The following is an 18,661-nucleotide window of genomic DNA, read 5'->3' as shown; positions in this document are numbered from 1 at the left end:
CATGTGAGTCTGTTTCTGTCACTACACTAACTTCCTTTCTACTATTGTATTTGGTGTCTCTGGTTGCCATCTCTCAACCCCACTTCTGAGTGACAGGGTAGGAGCCTTACACCTTCTCACCGAGAGGGGCGCTACACTCCAGGAGGCCACCGCTGCCGCCAGGGCTTCAGATATCGGCCCATCTTGCGCTGCCAACGAGTGGTGGGCGGTGGTTGGGCGAGGGAAGCGCAGGCGCGGAAAAAGGCGCCGGAATTTAAACAGGGTGAGCGGCGGTTGGGGCGTGTTGAGCGGTTGAAGCGGGCAAGAGGCGTTAACCCGACATCGGGCTCAGCAGCGGTCAGGAAACCGAGGTGGGAGCCGTGCTCTCAGAGCAGTAGGTGCACGGGGATTGAGGGGAGGAGAGGGGAGAGGAGAGGGGAGGGGAGAGGAGAGAGGAGAGGGGAGAGGAGAGGGGAGAGGAGAGGGGAGGGGAGAGGGGGGGAGGGGGGAGGGGAGGGGAGGGGAGGGGAGGGGAGAGGAGAGGGGAGAGGAGAGGGGAGAGGAGAGGAGGGGAGAGGGGAGGGGAGGGGAGGGGAGAGGAGAGGAGAGGGGAGGGGAGAGGAGAGGAGAGGAGAGGAGAGGAGAGGGGAGGGGAGAGGAGAGGGGAGGGGAGAGGAGAGGAGAGGAGGGGAGGGGAGGGCTGCGCTGCGCTGCATCGCATCACATCGGGCCTTCCTTAGACTTGAAGCCGCGCCGCTTGTTCCCTTATAACGTGCTGCTTGCGCCCTGAGAGGTTTAGTGGGAAGTGCATAAGCACTCTAGTTGAATAAGGAATGCCACTGGAAACCCATCAACGAGCTGGGGGAGGGGGGTTTAGCCCTCCTCCCCTGGCAGGGCGCCGGGGAGCCCCATCTCCTCCCTCCCCCCTTCCCACCCCCCTTTGTTTCCACGATATGCTCAGATAGAAAGATCTACATCATTTAATAGTTTGAATATGCCTGGGATTGTCTGATCTCAGAAGCTAAACAGGCAGAGGACTGGTCAGTACTTGGAGGGGAGACTGTCAAGGAACACCAGGTGCTGTAGGTCTCTGTGAGGGGCGCTGGACAAAGTGGTGACTGACTGCGTGCCTTACGGTTAAAGAATTTCATGTGTGTTACATTCTAAATGTAGTATTTCAAGGCAATGCATCCTTGACTTTTATGGAAATTAATTGCTGCTTTGGTCTGTGTATTTTTTTTTGCAGAAGGAATTTTTAGATTTTGGCCAAGTAGAAATGAAAGATTAGTGGCATTTCCATTATAATGCTATATAATTTTGAGTTTCTAGGTGATGTTCCAAGAGTCTTTCCTTTTATGTGCTAAACCGTTTTAATCTCTGGCTTTTCTGATGCTGTATGTTCTCCCCGTGTTTGCGCGGGATTCCTCTGGTTTTCTCCTGTCCTTCTAAATGTATGAGGGTGTAGGTTAATTGCTATATTTGGACGCCAAGGGGCTTGTGAGCTGAAAGGGCCTGTCACTACTGTGTGCTTACATTTTTTAAAAACTTTCATATTATGGAAATTTTATGTATGTTATGCAGTTAGTTTTTGTGTACCCGTTTAGCTGCAAGAAGCCAGAATTTTGCTGCATCTTATACACGTGTTTCTGACAAACTCTTACCTTTCTCTGTTTAGACAATAGGGGTTGTAAGTTTGACTGATACATTCATAGCAACCTTTACAAGCTGTTACAAATGGTACTAATTTTTTAGGTTGCTGGTGGAATGTTGATTATTGCCTGTATAAAACGTTTAGTATTAGTAAATAAAGGGTCCATTTCTGATTTGACCTGGTTACAGGAGGGACAGGACTGGCAACTAAATATTCTAGAATACAAACGTTTTAGATGTAATAGAACCGGGGGGGTAAAAAAGGGGGAGGAGTTGCTCTGCTTATTTCTTCTTTAGCTTGGCTTCGCGGACGAAGATTTATGGAGGGGGTAAAAAGTCCACGTCAGCTGCAGGCTCGTTTGTGGCTGACAAGTCCGATGCGGGACAGGCAGACACGATTGCAGCGGTTGCAGGGGAAAATTGGTTGGTTGGGGTTGGGTGTTGGGTTTTTCCTCCTTTGCCTTTTGTCAGTGAGGTGGGCTCTGCGGTCTTCTTCAAAGGAGGTTGCTGCTCGCCAAACTGTGAGGCGCCAAGATGCACGGTTTGAGGCATTATCAGCCCACTAGCGGTGGTCAATGTGGCAGGCACCAAGAGATTTCTTTAGGCAGTCCTTGTACCTTTTCTTTGGTGCACCTCTGTCACGGTGGCCAGTGGAGAGCTCGCCATTTAACACGATCTTGGGAAGGCGATGGTCCTCCATTCTGGTGGAATGTTGATTATTGCCTGTATAAAACGTTTAGTATTAGTAAATAAAGGGTCCATTTCTGATTTGACCTGGTTACAGGAGGGACAGGACTGGCAACTAAATATTCTAGAATACAAACGTTTTAGATGTAATAGAACAGGGGGTAAAAAAGGGGGAGGAGTTGCTCTGCTTATTAAGAAGGACATTACTGCCGTGAAGTGGCAGGATAGTTTGGAGGGGTTGTCCAGTGATGCTGTTTGGGTGGAATTGAGGGGTGAAGGAGGCATGAGGGCACTAATAGGAGTGTATTATAGACCACCAAATGGGCCAAGAAAATTGGAAGAACAAATTTGTAAGGAGATAGCATATATGTGTAATAAACATAAGATAGTGATCATGGGAGATTTTAACTTCCCTCACATTGATTGGGATACCCATACAGTAAGAGGGCTGGATGGGCTAGAGTTTGTCAAATGTGTACAAGATAGTTTTCTTAATCAATACATAGAGGAACCGACTCGTGATGGTGTAATACTGGATCTCCTGTTAGGGAACGAGATAGGTCAGGTGTCTGAGGTTAATGTTGGAGAACAAATTGGGTCTAGTGATCACAACTCTTATTAGTTTTAGGGAAGAGCAAAGAAGGGCCTAAAGTTGAGGTTCTGGATTGGATAAAAGCAAATTTCGAAGGAATAAGAATGGATTTGGGGAGAATTGAGTGGGACTTGATTTTTTTCAGGAAAGGATGTAAATGAAAAATGGAGAATATTCAAAGAAGAAATTTTGAGAGTACAGAGTAGATATGTCCCAGTGAGGATCATAGGGAGCCTTGATTTTCGAGGAATATTAGAAATTTGGTTAGGAGAAAGAGGGTTAGTACAAGAGGTATAAATAGCAGGGTGATGAGAAATTGAAAGAGGACTACAAGGAGTGTAGAAAAAATCTTAAGAAAGAAATTAGAAAGGCCAAAAAGAGACACGAAGAGGCTTTGGCAGGCAGAGTAAGAATCAATCCAAAGGGTTTCTATAGGTACATTAAAAGTAAAAGATTAGTGAGGGATAAAATTGGACCCCTTGTAGATAGGGAGGGTAGGCTATGTGAAAAATCAGAGGAGATGGGGGAAATTTTAAATGATTTATTTTCCTTGATATTCACTAGGGAAAAAAAATATTGTACCAGTTGAAGTAAAGAAAAATAGTGGGGAGGTCATGAATCATATAAGGATAACCGAGGAGGTAGTGATGGCAGTGTTAACAAAAGATAAAGATGGACAAATCTCCAGGTCCGGTCAAAGTATTCCCAAGGACACTCGGGGAGACTAGTGTACAGATAGTGGGGCCATTAACAGAGATATTTAAGATGTCACTAGTCATGGGGGTAGTGCCAGAGGATTGGAGGGTGGCTCATGTTGTTCCACTGTTTAAGAAAGGGTCCAAATGTAAGCCTGGAAATTATAGACCTGAGAGTTTGACGTCTGTGGTGGGTAAGTTGATGGAAAGTGTTCTGAGGGATGGCATTTACAAATATTTGGAAGAACAGGGATTGATAGCTAGTAGTCAGCATGGTTTTGACAGGGGTAGATCATGCTTAACAAACCTTGTAGAGTTTTTCGAGGGGGTTACAAAAAGATTGATGAAAGGAAGGCTGTGGATGTTGTCTATTTAGACTTTAGTAAAGCTTTTGACAAAGTTCCCCACAGGAAGTTAGGAAAAAAGGTGGAGGTATTAGGTATAAATAAGGAGGTAGTGAAATGGATTCAGCAATGGTTGGATGGGAGGTGTCAGAGTACTGGTAGAAAATTGTTTGTCAAATTGGAGGCCAGTGACTAGTGGAGTTCCTCAGGGATCGGTCCTCGGTCCACTATTGTTTGTTATATATATTAACGATCTGGAAGAAGGGGTGGTGAATTGGATAAGTAAGTTTGCAGATTATACAAAGATTGGTGGTATTGTGGAGAGTGAGGAAGATTACCATAGCTTAAAAAGAGATATAGGAAAGCTAGAGGAGTGGGCTGAGAAATGACTGATGGAATTTAATACGGATAAGTGTGAAGTGTTGCATTTTGGAAAGGTAAATCTAAATAGGTCGTATACATTGAATGGTGAACAATTGAGAAGTGCAGAGCAACAAAGGTTAGGAGTTATGGTAAATAGTACCCTCAAAGTTGATACTCAGGTAGATGGAGTGGTGAAGAAGGCATTTGGAATGTTGGCCTTCATAAATCGGAGTATTGAATTCAAGAGTTGGGATGTTATGATGAAATTGTACAAAGCATTGGTGAGGCCAAATTTGGAATACTGTGTGCAGTTTTGGTCACCGAATTATAGGAAGGATATAAACAAAATAGAGAGAGTGCAGGGAAGGTTCACAAGAATGTTGACAGGATGTCGGTTTGAGTTACAGGGAAAGGTTGAGCAGCCTGGGGCTTTTTTCTCTGGAGCATAGAAGATTGAGGGGGGATTTGATGAAGGTGTTCAAGATTTTAAAAGGGACAGAGAGAGTCAACGTGGATAGGCTTTTTCAATTAAAGTGGGGGGATATTCTAACCAGAGGCCATGGTTTGAGATTGAAGGGGGAAAATTATAAGGGGAACATGAGGGGAAATTTCTTCATGCAAAGGGTGGTTGGGATGTGGAATAAGCTTCCGGCAGAGGTGGTTGAAGCAGGGACATTATTTGCATTTAAGGAAACACTGGATAATTACATGGAGGGGAGAGGATTGGAGGGGTATGGACCAGGTGCTGGTCAGTGGGACTAGGAGGGTGGGGGATTTGTTCCGGCATGGACTAGTAGGGCCAAACTGGCCTGTTCTGTGCTGTATATGGTTATATGGTCTCTCAGCAAGTCTGTTATTGGTTGGTAAGGAACATTCAAGAAAGGGTTAATCCAGTTGGAATGGTCCTCAAGTGGCCTACCACATCATGGAAATGAGAATGACCCTTTTTAAATCTTGTGTATACACTTGCTTTTTCCTTTTCTAAAGCCATTGTATGCAGGTATTTTATCAAAATCCATCCTTATCAACTTCAGATTGGGCATTACAGGCTATTCTCAGATCTCAGGGGCCATCATAAACTGCAACTGGTTGGTGCCTTTTTAAATTTGCCTAAAAAAAATCGTCATGTACAAGATGTTGTCCATGGCCAAATGTTGCAGACTGGGACTATACAATGCCCAGATATAGATGTTGAAAAAACTCATGGAAACTTCCTGCAGTAGTTACAAATGCTTGTCCGGGTATGTTGTGGTTTAAGACTCTTCCATCATTGCATCTAAAATTACTGCCATCTATTTTTGGGTAAATGTAAATGAATAGCTGGATTTATAAACTGGCTGGTTTTAATTTCTCTTAGACTGATATTGACTTGGTGCAGTGTTGATTTGTCCATTGCTTTGGGCATCATGCAGTACTTTGCATGAGGCATTTTTAAAGTTATCTCCTATGAATGTGAAGGAGGCAAATTGCATTCCTTATGCGGGCATTTCTCCATTCTGCATTTACAGGCAACATACTTAAGAATGTCATCTCATTGCACTGTGGAAGCGATGAAGCGCAGTCCTTTGAAGCGCATGAGACAGCCTTCGTTAGAAAAGGAAGGAAATGATGGAGGTAAGTTAGACTGGTTAAACTGAAAGCAATCCTTCAAAGGTGTTCTTTCTCTCTGCCTTTGTGGTACCAATTTGGTTGGTCAGAATCTATTATCCTTTCATATGCTTTTCATTTTAAAGTGTTACCTTTTTCTGATGACAGACTTTGCCATTTTGTGATCCAGAAATTGAATTGGCTGTAGCCAATGCATGGCCATTTTCCACATCCTTTTAAACTATAGAAATTAATTCATAACATGAGGTGTTCTTACAAATGAATTTTAATCCATTTCTGTACTGCATTTTCTGTGTCTTAATATTTGCTCATTAATTTATAATGGCCCCCATGCTTTTGAACATACTCTTGACCCACACTTTATTTACCAATCTGCAGATGTATTTCCTATTAGATATGAAGTTCTGAATCTTGCAGACCATCGCCCCTAATGTTGATCACTAATTAAGTGGTATTTAGCTGTTGGTGAGAATAGGCAAAAATGCATCTCTGATGGAATATTTGTGCTGAGAGCACTTCTGTGGATTTGTGTGCTAAATCTGATTTGTGAATTTTTTTTTAAAAAAACCTTGTCTACACCACCTCACCCCATCATGGGTTGTCAATAGATTCTCAAAAGAGGCAGAAACCTTTATCCTTGGATGAAGATGTGGAAAACCAAAATCGTGTTGGTATGTGGTCAAACTTCCGTGCCTTTGAGCAAGAAGTCAAGCCAGATACTCCCATTGTTCCCTCTGTAAAATCACGGCTTCAAAGACTAACTGAGAAGAAAGAATTGTATTCTGATGGTATGTATTGTGCCATATTTTTAAAGTACATTTTATTTAGTTTATACAGTATTCTTAAAAATGCCATCACTTTTTTGAATAGCAGTAAAGTGTGAATAAGTATTATTGTGAAACAATGGTACTATGCTGGTCTGTCTCCCAATTACAGCAGATAGGAAATTTGGTCCTATCCCTGGCTAGAAGGCCTCGTGTAGACTAATTTCAATCTATTCATTGTATGTCCCTTAAACCACAATGCGAACTATCAAGGGGAATCAAGCCATCTTGGGTGAAGAAGTTTTGTTTGAGATGATGGAACACTTGCTCATTTTGCGTTTCTAGACTGGGAATTGTCAACAACTCTGATAAATTGTGCTTTGAAGGGTATCCTATTTCTAGCTCAAACTTGTAATGAAAATGTATTGATTGCATTACATTTTGCCAAATTGAGCAAAATTGTAAGTTGAGCAATAAAACATGATCAGCAAGCAGGAGACTAAAATTGTGTAATTTGGAATTGTTTAGCTGGATACTCTGTTGCACATGGATGTCCCGGGTGCTGGAGCTGTGAGGGGGAAGCTGGCATGAGAAGATGATTGTAGTAACCTGCATCTCTTTTATCTTCTCCCAAATACATGGTTATCTTCAGAGAAGGAAAATGGATTGGTTTCTACCACAGAAATGACCAGCTACTGGAAGAATGAACTTGCCAGGCCAGCTATTAAAAAGGTAATTCGATTGGTCTGTGAGATGTGGAGTTGAGCTAGAGTTGGGAGTAATTCTTCTTGTGAGCATGGGGATCTGGGAGAAACATTTAAAATCATGAAGGGAATAGACTATTCCTGTCAACGTGGGGAGCTAATAACGTGGAGATAAGATGCCAGTAATTGGTGTTAGAACCAGAACTGACCAGCTCAGATGTGGAATGCACTGCAAGGATTAGCAGTGAGGCAGATTTTTGCCCCTAAAAGAAAGATGGGTAAATATTTGAACCAATTGCAAGGCTGCACAAGAGTAGATGAGAGCTGACAAGAACTCAATAAACCAAAATGTCTCTGTACTGTAACCATGTATTTGTATCAATAAATTGACCTAGGCTTTGGATCTTGCCCCGACTTTGGCTCCATGTCAACTAGTCCTATCACTTGCCCTGGCCGTGCAAATTTGTCATGATCAAATTGATTATATTCTTGGCCAGGCATGTTTCCATTTCTGATGTTGAAATTTGCTTGCCATTTAAAATGATCCTTTTCCAAGTTCCTCCCAAAACCTCTCTGCTTCCTGATTTAGAACTGTTGCTCTAAACCTCCAAATGTTCATCTTTACTTGTAATGGCGCAGAAACCCATTTGTCCATTACATCTTTCAGTTCTGGCCACTTGGCTGTCCCTTAGTTTATTTTAAACTGTCTTGAGCTGATCAGGCCTGTAACTTTGAAATCACTTTTACTCTGTACCCCACTGCACCAACCATTCTTTTAAAACTGAATCTAATATCTCTAATAGCCTTCCCCCCCGCCCCCGTGTTTTTGGTCACCCTTTTGTAGTGCTCCGATTTTAAGATTCGTTTTGGACACTAAGTGAATGACTATAATTAAAGCAACGCAACTACAAATGGTGCAATTTCCAGTTGTGTACATTAGCAACAAAGCAAATGAATCCATGGGCTTGGTCTTAAAACCTTGTGGCAGGCATTGGGATTGAGCAATGTTCCAGTTTTCTGTAGCAGGGTTTCTATTGCGATGCTGCTCGAGAAAAGTTGAGGTAAAAGCTATCCAGAATTAACTATTTTGTGTCATTGTCCTTGTGACTCTTCTGTTGCTTACAGATTTCTAAATGAACATGTTAAGTAGCCAGATTTTAACATTGTTTTGCTGAAACAGGCCAGAAAAGTGCTTGAAGATCAAACCAGCAGACCTTGTATGGAACCCGTATTTTCCTCCAGTAAGTGCTTTGCTTGAATCATTGTTTTGCTCTTTTAGCCTGTGATGTGATCCTATTATAATTAATTCACTTGCTACAGTTAGAAATGTAAATATCAGCATGGATCTTGAACATAGCAGGGTTTGAAACTTCTTCCTATCTTCATCCTGATTCATGGGTGCAAACCATTTGAAACGCAAGTAAGAAGGTAAGACATGATCTGCCACTCCAGCATAAGGGAGTCTACTTGTTGCTTTTTCCTTTTTGTTCCTTGCAGCCATTGATTGGCCTCTGACTATTTGGTTAATCTAGATTTTTTTTTCTCTAAACCTTCAGATGTCCCTCTGGGAATGGCACAAAGCCATTTGTCCACTCAGTCGAGAACAAACCAGCCCATTACCCTATTCCCAGTCAACTTTATCTCTTTCACAATGGGCATCAATTTTCCCTTGAGTTTTGATTGTTTTGCTGTCGATTAAATTATAATTTACAGTACCAATGATGGAGGCGGATACCACAGTTGTTCAAGCTTTGCATAAAACACAAGGTCACAATCCAACCAACATCCTAGAACTGAGGCAGCAGCACTAACTGCTCTGCCAATGTGGTACAATTCCTCTTTGTTTTAATATTGTTATCCACAAGTCACTAATATAAAAATCAAAACCTGTGGAGCAGATTTTAAAACATTGTACAAATTTGATTTTTACCAGTCCCTGGTTCTGGATCACATGGGGATGATGTGCAATTTTTTTTTAATGCACTTGTATAAAAAAAACTTGACACACACTTCATTAACAATTGCAGATGAATGTTGGATCGCTATGACCAGAATTTTCATTTGTGCAAATAATCACTAAAATGCTAACATATGGGGTGATCCAGTCGAGACAATGAAGTATTATTTCCTACAGGGGCTACACCATCAGCACCAATCTTTTTTTCTTTACCTTAAATTTGCCTTTTATTCCCTGTCTGTTTCCACTCTCCACCATCTTAAAACCCTTTTTAATCTGAATTTATTTTTTCTGCAGCTGTAGCAAAGTGTGAAGTAAAATGGCCATGGCTACTGCCTGACTGGAGTATTTTGATTTCCTGTGGATGTCCAGTGCAACGTTGCATCCTCTTTTGGGTGCCTTTTGAGAGGGGAAGTGGGAACCTGGTTAACTGGCCCTAGATGGGGATTAGTCTAGGTCCTCAGCTGGAGTAGCATCTGGAGGATTGCATGCAGGGTCAACACAAAAATTGTATACTTGCACCAAATCGATCACGCTATTCAGCAGTTCTTTTTGCATGGATAATCCCCTGATTAACTCTACAGGTACATTCATTAGTCGCTATATGATGATTTGGAAATCTTAAATTCAAGATCTTGTGATCCTGTCATATTTTAAAGTGTTGGTGATTGATGAATTCTGGACGATTTGACTGGGCTGAAGAATTGTCCTGAATGTATTAACAATAAGAAGTTGGACAAACTTGGGTTGTGTTTTTTTTCCTCTAGCATTGGAGGCTGAGATGAGACCTAATTAAAAATGTATAAAATGAGAGGCTTGGTTAGTTGAGATGTTTTCAGGGGTAATATCAAATATGATGTGGCATAGTTTTAAGATGAGGGGAAAGTTTGAAGGAGGCATGCAAAGCCAGTATTTTCGTGATAGGTGCCTGGGAGATAGTAGAAGCAGGCACTAGTGATGTTGAAGAGGCATTTAAACAGGCATGTGAGCATGCAGGGAATGGAGGAATTATAGATTATATGCAGGCACATGGGATTATCTCAATTTGGCATCATGGTTGACGCATGACGTGGGCCGAAAGGCCTATTCCTGTGTTCTGTTCCTGAAGTAGTTATGAAAGAACCAATAGCGATCAACTTGGTAATGAATATCTACCTGATAACTTGGTGGGAGATATTTGTGACACTTGATGAAAGTGGGAGAAAAGATGCAATGCTGGAAATCCTCAGCAGGTCAGGCTGCATCTGCGGGAAGAGAAAGAATTGATGTTTTAGATTGGAGATTGTTTGTTTGAGGTCTTCAACCTGAAACGTTGACTCTCTCTTCCCACCTAAGTGGCCTGGCTTAAACACCTTCAACATATTTCTTTTTTATGTTGGATTTCCAGTGTCTGCAGTTCTCATATTTTCATCAGAAGAGACACCTTTTGAGAATACTGTAATGGCATAGGGCACCCTATAAATTGTGCAAAGGTTGTTGGTAAATGGTGGACTATGTGGGGAGAATAAATGCAAGAAGTACTGCTTGTTGATGACAATCGGTTTTATCAGAGGGGTTTACTTTAGATATTAGTCTTGTTCAAATGTGTCTAAAGAACCAAATTCCAGGCAATGTGACAGGAATACATAAGCAATTGTTCTAGACCCAACACTAATCAAGGTCTGAAGTGATAAACCTGTTTGATTATATCAGCATTTCTTCACATTGCCTCAGCCCTTGCCCAAGTGCAGCTGGACCTGGACTACTAGGACTGCCAGCAGATATTTGCTGCTTTCATCTGGAGCTTGTCCCTCTCCCCTTAAAATTCAAAGACAGCTGATCAATCTCTTCTGCATAGTTGATGGGGGTTATCTTTATCCAGAAACCTGATGAGCTCCAAACTTGCAAGAAAATAGTTTGGAAGCTGGTTATGTAATAGTGAATTACTTGCTACTGGTGTCCCTTTCGCAATATACAGATACAAGAATGCTCCATCTCCTATAAATCTTCAGTAGCTTGAAATTCTGCAGGACTATTGGCATGTTTCATAGGCACCACTTTTTAAATCTCTGAATATCTGCTCCCTCCAATAGTAGTGCTTTCTGGCTGCAGTACATGTATTTGCAAAATGTGCTGCAAACTTTGAAAGCTCTCCGTACCTCCAAACCCATAATAAGTAATAACACAATACTGAAGAAACTCAGCAGGTCAGTGTACTTTACATAACCAATGTTATGTATCTTTGCTATTATAAAGTACACTGTTTGACCTGCTGAGTTTCTCCAACATTGTGTTTTTACTTCAACCATGGTAGACTTTCATGTTTTAGTTTCCACTAAAAGTATTCTTCTGAAGTAGAAGAACAGCTTTTAAAGAGTTGCTGGTTTCTCTTTATATCTGGACAATTCTTGGAACTCTTCCTACTGACCAGGATCGGGTTGCATATTTAATTGAGTTTGGGACCTTGCTGTCTCGAGCAATAGTTGCCAGAAGCACTGTCTTGAATATGAACCAACTTTTGTAAAGTGGTATTTCAGTTATTTCTTTCTCCACTTGAGGTACTGTATGGATTTATCTACTTGTTCTGAAGTCGGCTTGTACACAAATCCAAAATTTGACACTAATCCCAGTCTTTGAAAACTATCATGTATCTGCCAGACTTTTGACATTTCGTTGGCATTGTGCCTAAATGTGCATTTTGTGTATCGATGCTTTTGAAATGTAAAGGACACTAAATTAGTGTATTTGTATCTGTTAGTTGAGGTATTATCAACTAAATAAATTAGATCCACAAATCAAGAGCTGACAGGTTCCAGATCATAGCTCCCCCAACTTAGAAAGTGAAAGTATTGGCGTGACAACTTTAAAAAAAATTTTTTTGGTGGTTTGGACTGGCCAACATTATTCTTTGAGTGCACAATGAGGGATATCATTGAAGAACTGGGCAATTGTCAAAGTTGTTTTATCTTTGTCCATCTGTTTTACCGTCAGTAAAAATGCAGGGAGATTGAAATCTCAGCCAAAATGATCCCTTGTTCAATTTTGAGGAAATGATCACTGATCTTGTTTTGAGCATGGTGTAACACTTTTTTGGGTCATGTGTTTTGAGTTCATTTGAAGGCAGTATGAAAATATAATGTAAACTAGTATGATACTGAATTGTATATCATTTGTTGCAGATATCGATTATATCTGCATGGCTTGGCTATCTGGCTCGTTTTTGATGTTTTGTTTACAATTGGTGTACATAATTTAAGAGTTTTAATTTCACCTTTGTGCATAAAGACCACTTTTGATATGTACTTGTACTTTTTTAAAAAAAAAATCAGCCAGTGTTGTTGTGCAAACAGTTCGAGAAAAATTTGAAGAGATGAATCACGAGAATCTGAACCAGGGACAAATGGGGAACTTCTTTATCCCTGAAGGAACTCCAAATACCAAAGTCATTCAGGCGATGCTGCTTCAGAAGTCTACTGCTAGTGCCTCTCAAGTTATTCGGATAAAAAAGGTAAGCTACAAACCATAGAATGCCACTGAAAACAGGCCATTTGACCCTTCTAGTCTGTGTTGAAACATTATTCCACTGGTCCCATTGACCTGCACCGTGGATCTTGATTTGGTAACATAAATGCAAAATGACTTGATTGACGGTGACTTGAATGAATTTGTAATTTGCAAAGCAATTTTGTATTGAACCCAGAGCTGTGAGCAGGTAAATAAAGGAACAGTCAAAAAAAATTATTTTTGATGATAGTCATGAGCAAGGCTGATGAATGTGAATGATAAAATGTACCGTGAAACTTCTCTGATAATTTGCTATCTGACTATTTGGAAATCCTGTTGATGGTTTCTCATCTAGCTCAAGGGGGCCCTGGTCATTGTTTAAAATTAATGGGTTCCTAAGTAAACTAGCACTGTGTGACCAATTTTTTAAAAACCAAGGTAAATTGATTGTGTGGTGTTAATTCTGTCAGTTTTGATGTTGGATTATCAGACTTTCATTGTGCTAGTTAGCAGTATTCTGCTAGTGAATTTGGGAAATTCATTATGAATAAAGGTGATTGTGGAGTTGGGATGGACTGGAATTCAGTTTAGGCTAAGGTGGATGGATTTCAGGTGAGCAAAAATCTGGAGTGGAGGAGGTGGCAAAGTCTTGCCTAAAAGTGATGACTGGGGAAATTGCATTGAAATTGTGCAGTTAGTGAGTGACTGCTTTTGGCCTCTTGTGTAAATGGTGGTAATTATGCAGGTGAGGCTTTGATGGAAATGTTTTACTGTCAATTATTTTAGTCAGAGACTTTTTAGCAAGTTAAAAAGTGCAGAATATTTAAACTATTTGCTGTGATATGAATTTGTTTAACAATGAAGTTGGAGTACAGAAATGTTTAGTCTTGGTAAAGATATTTAAAATATTTTGCAGATGAAAATGTTCTACCCTCTTGTTCCTTCTGTCAAAATTCTTCCAGCACTTTGGGACTGGATCTTTGTAGTCTTGTGGGACCAGTCACTGATTGATTCTTGGGTTTGGTCTCTGCCTGTGTGCCTCTTGCAAGATTTGGCTTTTTTGAATTTGATTTGTAGTCAACAAACTAGAACAGATGCTACTTTCTTGCAATCCCTCTTAAGCATGTCTTAAAATTAAGTGTCAGAAATGGGAGCAGATGTTGGCCATCTAGCCCATTGACCCTGCTCTGTCATTCAGTAAGATCATGGCTGATCTCAATGCTCTATTTACTCTCCTTTTCCCCCATGACTCTTAATTCCCCATCTATGCAAAATATCTAAATCTGCCTTAAATGTATCTAATTAGGTATTGTCTACAGCTTCCTTGGGTGGAGAATTCCACTGATTCATACTTCCCTGGGAAATGCAGATTCTCCTCATCTGTCCCAAATCTTGAAGTTGTGTCCTATAGTTGCAGAGGATTTGATTGTTTCTCATAAACTAATCACCACCTCTCTGGTATCAACCTGGTGAACCACTTCTAATGCCAATAGAGTACATCTTGGAGCAAGAAGATTAGAGCTATGCAATACTCCAAGTAGGCCCTCACCAGTACCTTGTACAACTGCAGTAGAAATTCCTTGCTCTTAAATTCAATTCCTCCAACAAAGGCCAATATTCACATTGTGAAACATGATATGTGATTGTAGTAAAAATACCAAAATGCTGGAGGAACTCAGTTGATCTTTTCAGCATCTGACGTTTCGGGCCTGAGCCCTTCTTCAAGGAAAAATCAGAAAAGGCAGAAGCCGTATATCTCAGATTTCAAACAATGGGGGAGGAATCCAGACCAACAAATGTAGCCACCCATTTCAATTCTCCATCTCATTCCTTTGCTGACATATCTCTCCATGGTCTCATGTAATGCTAGACTGAGACCACCTCACCTTCTGACTGGGCACCTGCCAACCAGATAGCATTAATATCGACTTCTCCAGCTTTAATTAAAAAAGACCCACCATCCCTGCTTCCCCATCGTCTCTCCATTCCTTGTCTCCTTTCTCACAGACATGAGAAATTCGACCTAGTCCCTTATCAGATCCAATTAAGTTTTTTGTTGGTCTGGATTCCTCCCCATTAGAATTTGAACTTTCTGATTGTATCCTGCTTCTGCCTTTTCTAATATTCTCTCTTCTTTCTCCCCCCCCCCCAACCAAAGGGCTCAGGCCAGAAATGTTGGCAATGTATCTTTGTCTCCTATAAGATGCTGAAAAGACCAACATTCATTTCTTAATTACCCAGTGCACTTACAACCAACCTTTGTCAATTCTTGCACAAGCATTCCCAAGTCCCTCTGCATAATTACCAGGAGTATTGTAAAAAAGGTGGATGAGCTGAAGGTGTGGATTGATACTTGAAAGTGTGATGTGGTAGCGATTAGTGAGACATGGTTGCAGGAGGGATGTGATTGGCAACTGAATATCCCTGGGTTTCGTTGTTTTAGGTGTGATAGAGTCGGAGGGGCAAGAGGAGGTGGGGTTGCATTGCTTGTCAGGGAAAATATTACAGCGGTGCCTAGGAAGGATAGATTAGAGGGCACATCCACGGAGGCTATTTGGGTGGAACTGAGGAGTAGGAAAGGAGAGGTTACACTTGTAGGGGTGTATTATAGACCACCCGGAGGGGACCAAGACCTAGAGGAGCAAATCTGTAGGGAGATAGTAGATATTTGTGATAAGCACAGGGTTGTAATTATGGGAGATTTTAATTTTCCACATATAGATTGGGAAACACATTCTGTGAAAGGACTGGATGGGTTAGAGTTTGTGAAATGTGTGCAAGATAGTTTTTTACAACAATATGTAGAGGTGCCGACCAGAGAAGGAGCAGTGTTAGATCTACTGTTGGCAAATGGGATGGGTCAAGTGACGGAGGTTAGTGTTGGCGAGCACTTAGGGTCCAGTGATCATAATGACATCAGCTTCAATGTCATTATGGAAAGAGAGAAGTCAGGGCCAAGGGTTGAGGTTTTTGATTGGGGAAAAGCTAGATTTGAGGAGATGCGAAAGGACTTGCAGGGTGTGCATTGGGACAATTTGTTTTATGGGCAGGATGTAGTAGAGAGATGGAAGTCTTTTAAAGATCAGATTTTGAGAGTGCAAAAGCTTTATGTTCCTGTTAGGTTAAAAGGAGGGGCAAAAGGTTTGAGAGAGCCATGGTTTTCAAGGAATATTGGAAACTTGGTTCAAAGAAAAAGGGAGGCGTACATTAGATATAAGAAGCATGGAGTTAAGGAGTTGTTTGAAAGATACATTGAATGTAAGAGGAATCTTAAGAGAGGAATTAGGAAAGCTAAAAGAAGGTACGAGGAAACTATGGCAAGCAGGGTGAAAACTAATCCAAAAGAGTTCTACAAATATGTTAATGGTAAGAGGAAAGCTAGAGACAAAATTGGTCCCTTAGAAAATCAGAGCGGAAAACTGTGTGTGGAGCCTAGAGAAATGGGGGAGATATTGAACAGTTTCTTTTCTTCGGTATTCACTAAGGAGAAGGATATTGGGAGATGTGAGATAAAAAAAAAAGCAAATTGGGTAAATATGGGGAATATAGAGATTACAAAAGGTGTAGTTTTAAGGCTTTTGAAGAATATAAAGGTGGATAAGTCTCCGGGACCAGACGGAATCTTCCCCAGGACATTGAGAGAAGTGAAGGAGGAAATAGCAGAGGCTCTGGCGGTAATTTTCCAGATGTCATTAGATATGGGGATAGTGCCGGAGGATTGGCGCATTGCGCATGTGGTTCCGTTATTTAAAAAGGGTTCAAGGAGGAAGCCTGGCAACTATCGGCCTGTAAGTTTGACGTCTGTGGTAGGTAAATTAATGGAGAAAATTCTTAGAGATAGTACTTATAAACATCTGGATAGACAGGGTCTGATCAGGAGCACTCAACATGGATTTGTGGGAGGAAGGTCATGTTTGACCAATCTGATTGAATTTTTTGAAGAGGTGACTAGGAATGTGGATGAGGGTAGCGCAGTGGATATTGTCTATATGGACTTCAGTAAGGCCTTCGATAAGGTACCACATGGAAGGTTAGTTAGGAAGGTTCAGTCTTTAGGTATAAATTTTGAGATAGTCAAATGGATTGAACATTGGCTGAAAGGGAGAGGCCAGAGAGTGGTAGTGGATAATTGTCTGTCAGGTTGGAGGCCGGTGACCAGTGGTGTGCCTCAAGGATCTGTATTGGGCCTATTGTTGTTCGTTATTTACATTAATGATCTAGATGATGGGGTGGTGAATTGGATTAGTAAATATGCAGACGATACTAAGATAGGTGGAATAGTGGATAATGAAGAAGGTTTTCAAGGATTGCAGAGGGATTTGGGCTGCTTAGAAAAGTGGGCTGAAAAATGGCAGATGGAATTTAATGCTGATAAGTGTGAGGTGCTTCATTTTGGTAAGAAGAATCAGAATAGGACATACGTGGTAAATGGGAGAGCATTGAGGAATACAGAAGAGCAGAAAGATTTAGGAGTGACGGTACATCGTTCCCTGAAGGTAGAAACTCACGTGAATAGGGTGGTGAAGAAGGCTTTTAGTATGCTGGCCTTTATCAATCATTGCATGGAATATAGGAGTTGGGAGGTGATGTTGAGATTGTATAAGACGTTGGTGCGGCCTAATTTGGAGTTCTGTGTGCAGTTCTGGTCGCCTAATAGGAAGGATATAAACAGAGTGGAGAGAGTGCAGAGAAGGTTTACCAGAATGTTACCTGGGTTTAAGCATTTAGAGTATAGGGAGAGATTGGACAGATTAGGTCTTTATTCTTTGGAGCGTAGAAGGTTGAGAGGGGATTTGATAGAAGTATTTAAGATTATGAAAGGGATAGACAGAGTGGATGTGGATAGACTATTTCCGTTAAGAGGAGGAAAGATTAAAAAAAAAAGAGGACATGAGTTAAGAATTAAGGGGCAGAGGTTTAGAGGTAACATGAGGGGGAACTTCTTTACTCAGAGAGTGGTAGCCGTGTGGAATGAGCTTCCGGGAGAAATAGTGGCGGCAGAGTCAATTGTATTATTTAAGAAAAGGTTGGACAGGTATATGGATGAGAAGAAGATGGAGGGTTATGGGCATTGTGCAGGGAGGTGGGACTAGAAAGGGGTGTTTGGTTTGGTGCGGACTAGAAAGGCCTAATGGTCTGTTTCCGTGCTGTAATTGTTGTTATGTTATTTACAACCAACCTTTGTCAATTCTTGTACAAGCATTCCCAAGTCCCTCTGCGTAATTACCCAGTGCACTTACAACCAACCTTTGTCAATTCTTGCACAAGCATTCCCAAGTCCATCTGCGTAATTTCATGCTGTATGTTTTTTCACATGTAAATGATATTTTGACATTTTTTCCTTTTTGAAGTGGATGATCTTCAACTACCAATGTTGTACTCCATCTGCCAAACCCTTGCCCTCGGTTATACTCTTCTACATTTCTCTGCAACCTCCGTACACTTTGTTTTTTTAAACTCCATTTGGTGTCATCAGCAAATTTTGATACACTTTGTCCTTTCTTCCAAATCATCCATGTACATGTATATAGCGAACAGTAGTACTTGTAAATTTTTTAAATTTTTTGAATGTTTTTATACCTGATTGTACTGTTTACAAAAATGTGAAGGTCTGGTACCTCGGAGCTCTTTGTATTTGTGTGAGAAACAGAAGTACCTTCACAGAAATTGCTCGAGACAAAAATTGAGAACAAAGAACATTTATTATACAACAATGCAAAGTGGGGTGCTTTCCCCTTACCCTGGGAATACACACATACACTGGGGCTCACCCAACTTTTATACAGTTGATTTCAGTATAGAAGTACCCTCCCCCTTGTATTCTTCTGCCTCCTG

General features: G+C 41.1%; 1 protein-coding gene across 8 annotated transcripts in view; it reads left to right on the top strand.

Moving 5' to 3' along the window:
- The first annotated feature begins 173 nt into the window (after positions 1–173).
- The window catches only part of LOC138744614 (anillin-like), a 65,924-nt gene continuing 47,436 nt past the window's right edge, over positions 174–18,661 (top strand). For 5 of the 8 annotated variants that reach the window (XM_069901025.1, XM_069901024.1, XM_069901026.1 and 2 more), the window contains exons 1-6: positions 265–350; positions 5,819–5,924; positions 6,527–6,706; positions 7,335–7,414; positions 8,567–8,627; positions 12,652–12,830. In XM_069901025.1, coding sequence (XP_069757126.1) covers positions 5,834–5,924; positions 6,527–6,706; positions 7,335–7,414; positions 8,567–8,627; positions 12,652–12,830 — 591 coding nt within the window. In that variant the 5' untranslated portion in view covers positions 265–350; positions 5,819–5,833. The other 3 variants (XM_069901021.1, XM_069901022.1, XM_069901020.1) reach the window with 3 other exon arrangements.

This window comes from Narcine bancroftii, chromosome 10 (assembly GCF_036971445.1).
Source record: "Narcine bancroftii isolate sNarBan1 chromosome 10, sNarBan1.hap1, whole genome shotgun sequence".
Lineage (NCBI taxonomy): Eukaryota > Metazoa > Chordata > Chondrichthyes > Torpediniformes > Narcinidae > Narcine > Narcine bancroftii.
This window is presented reverse-complemented; position numbering and strand designations above follow the sequence as displayed.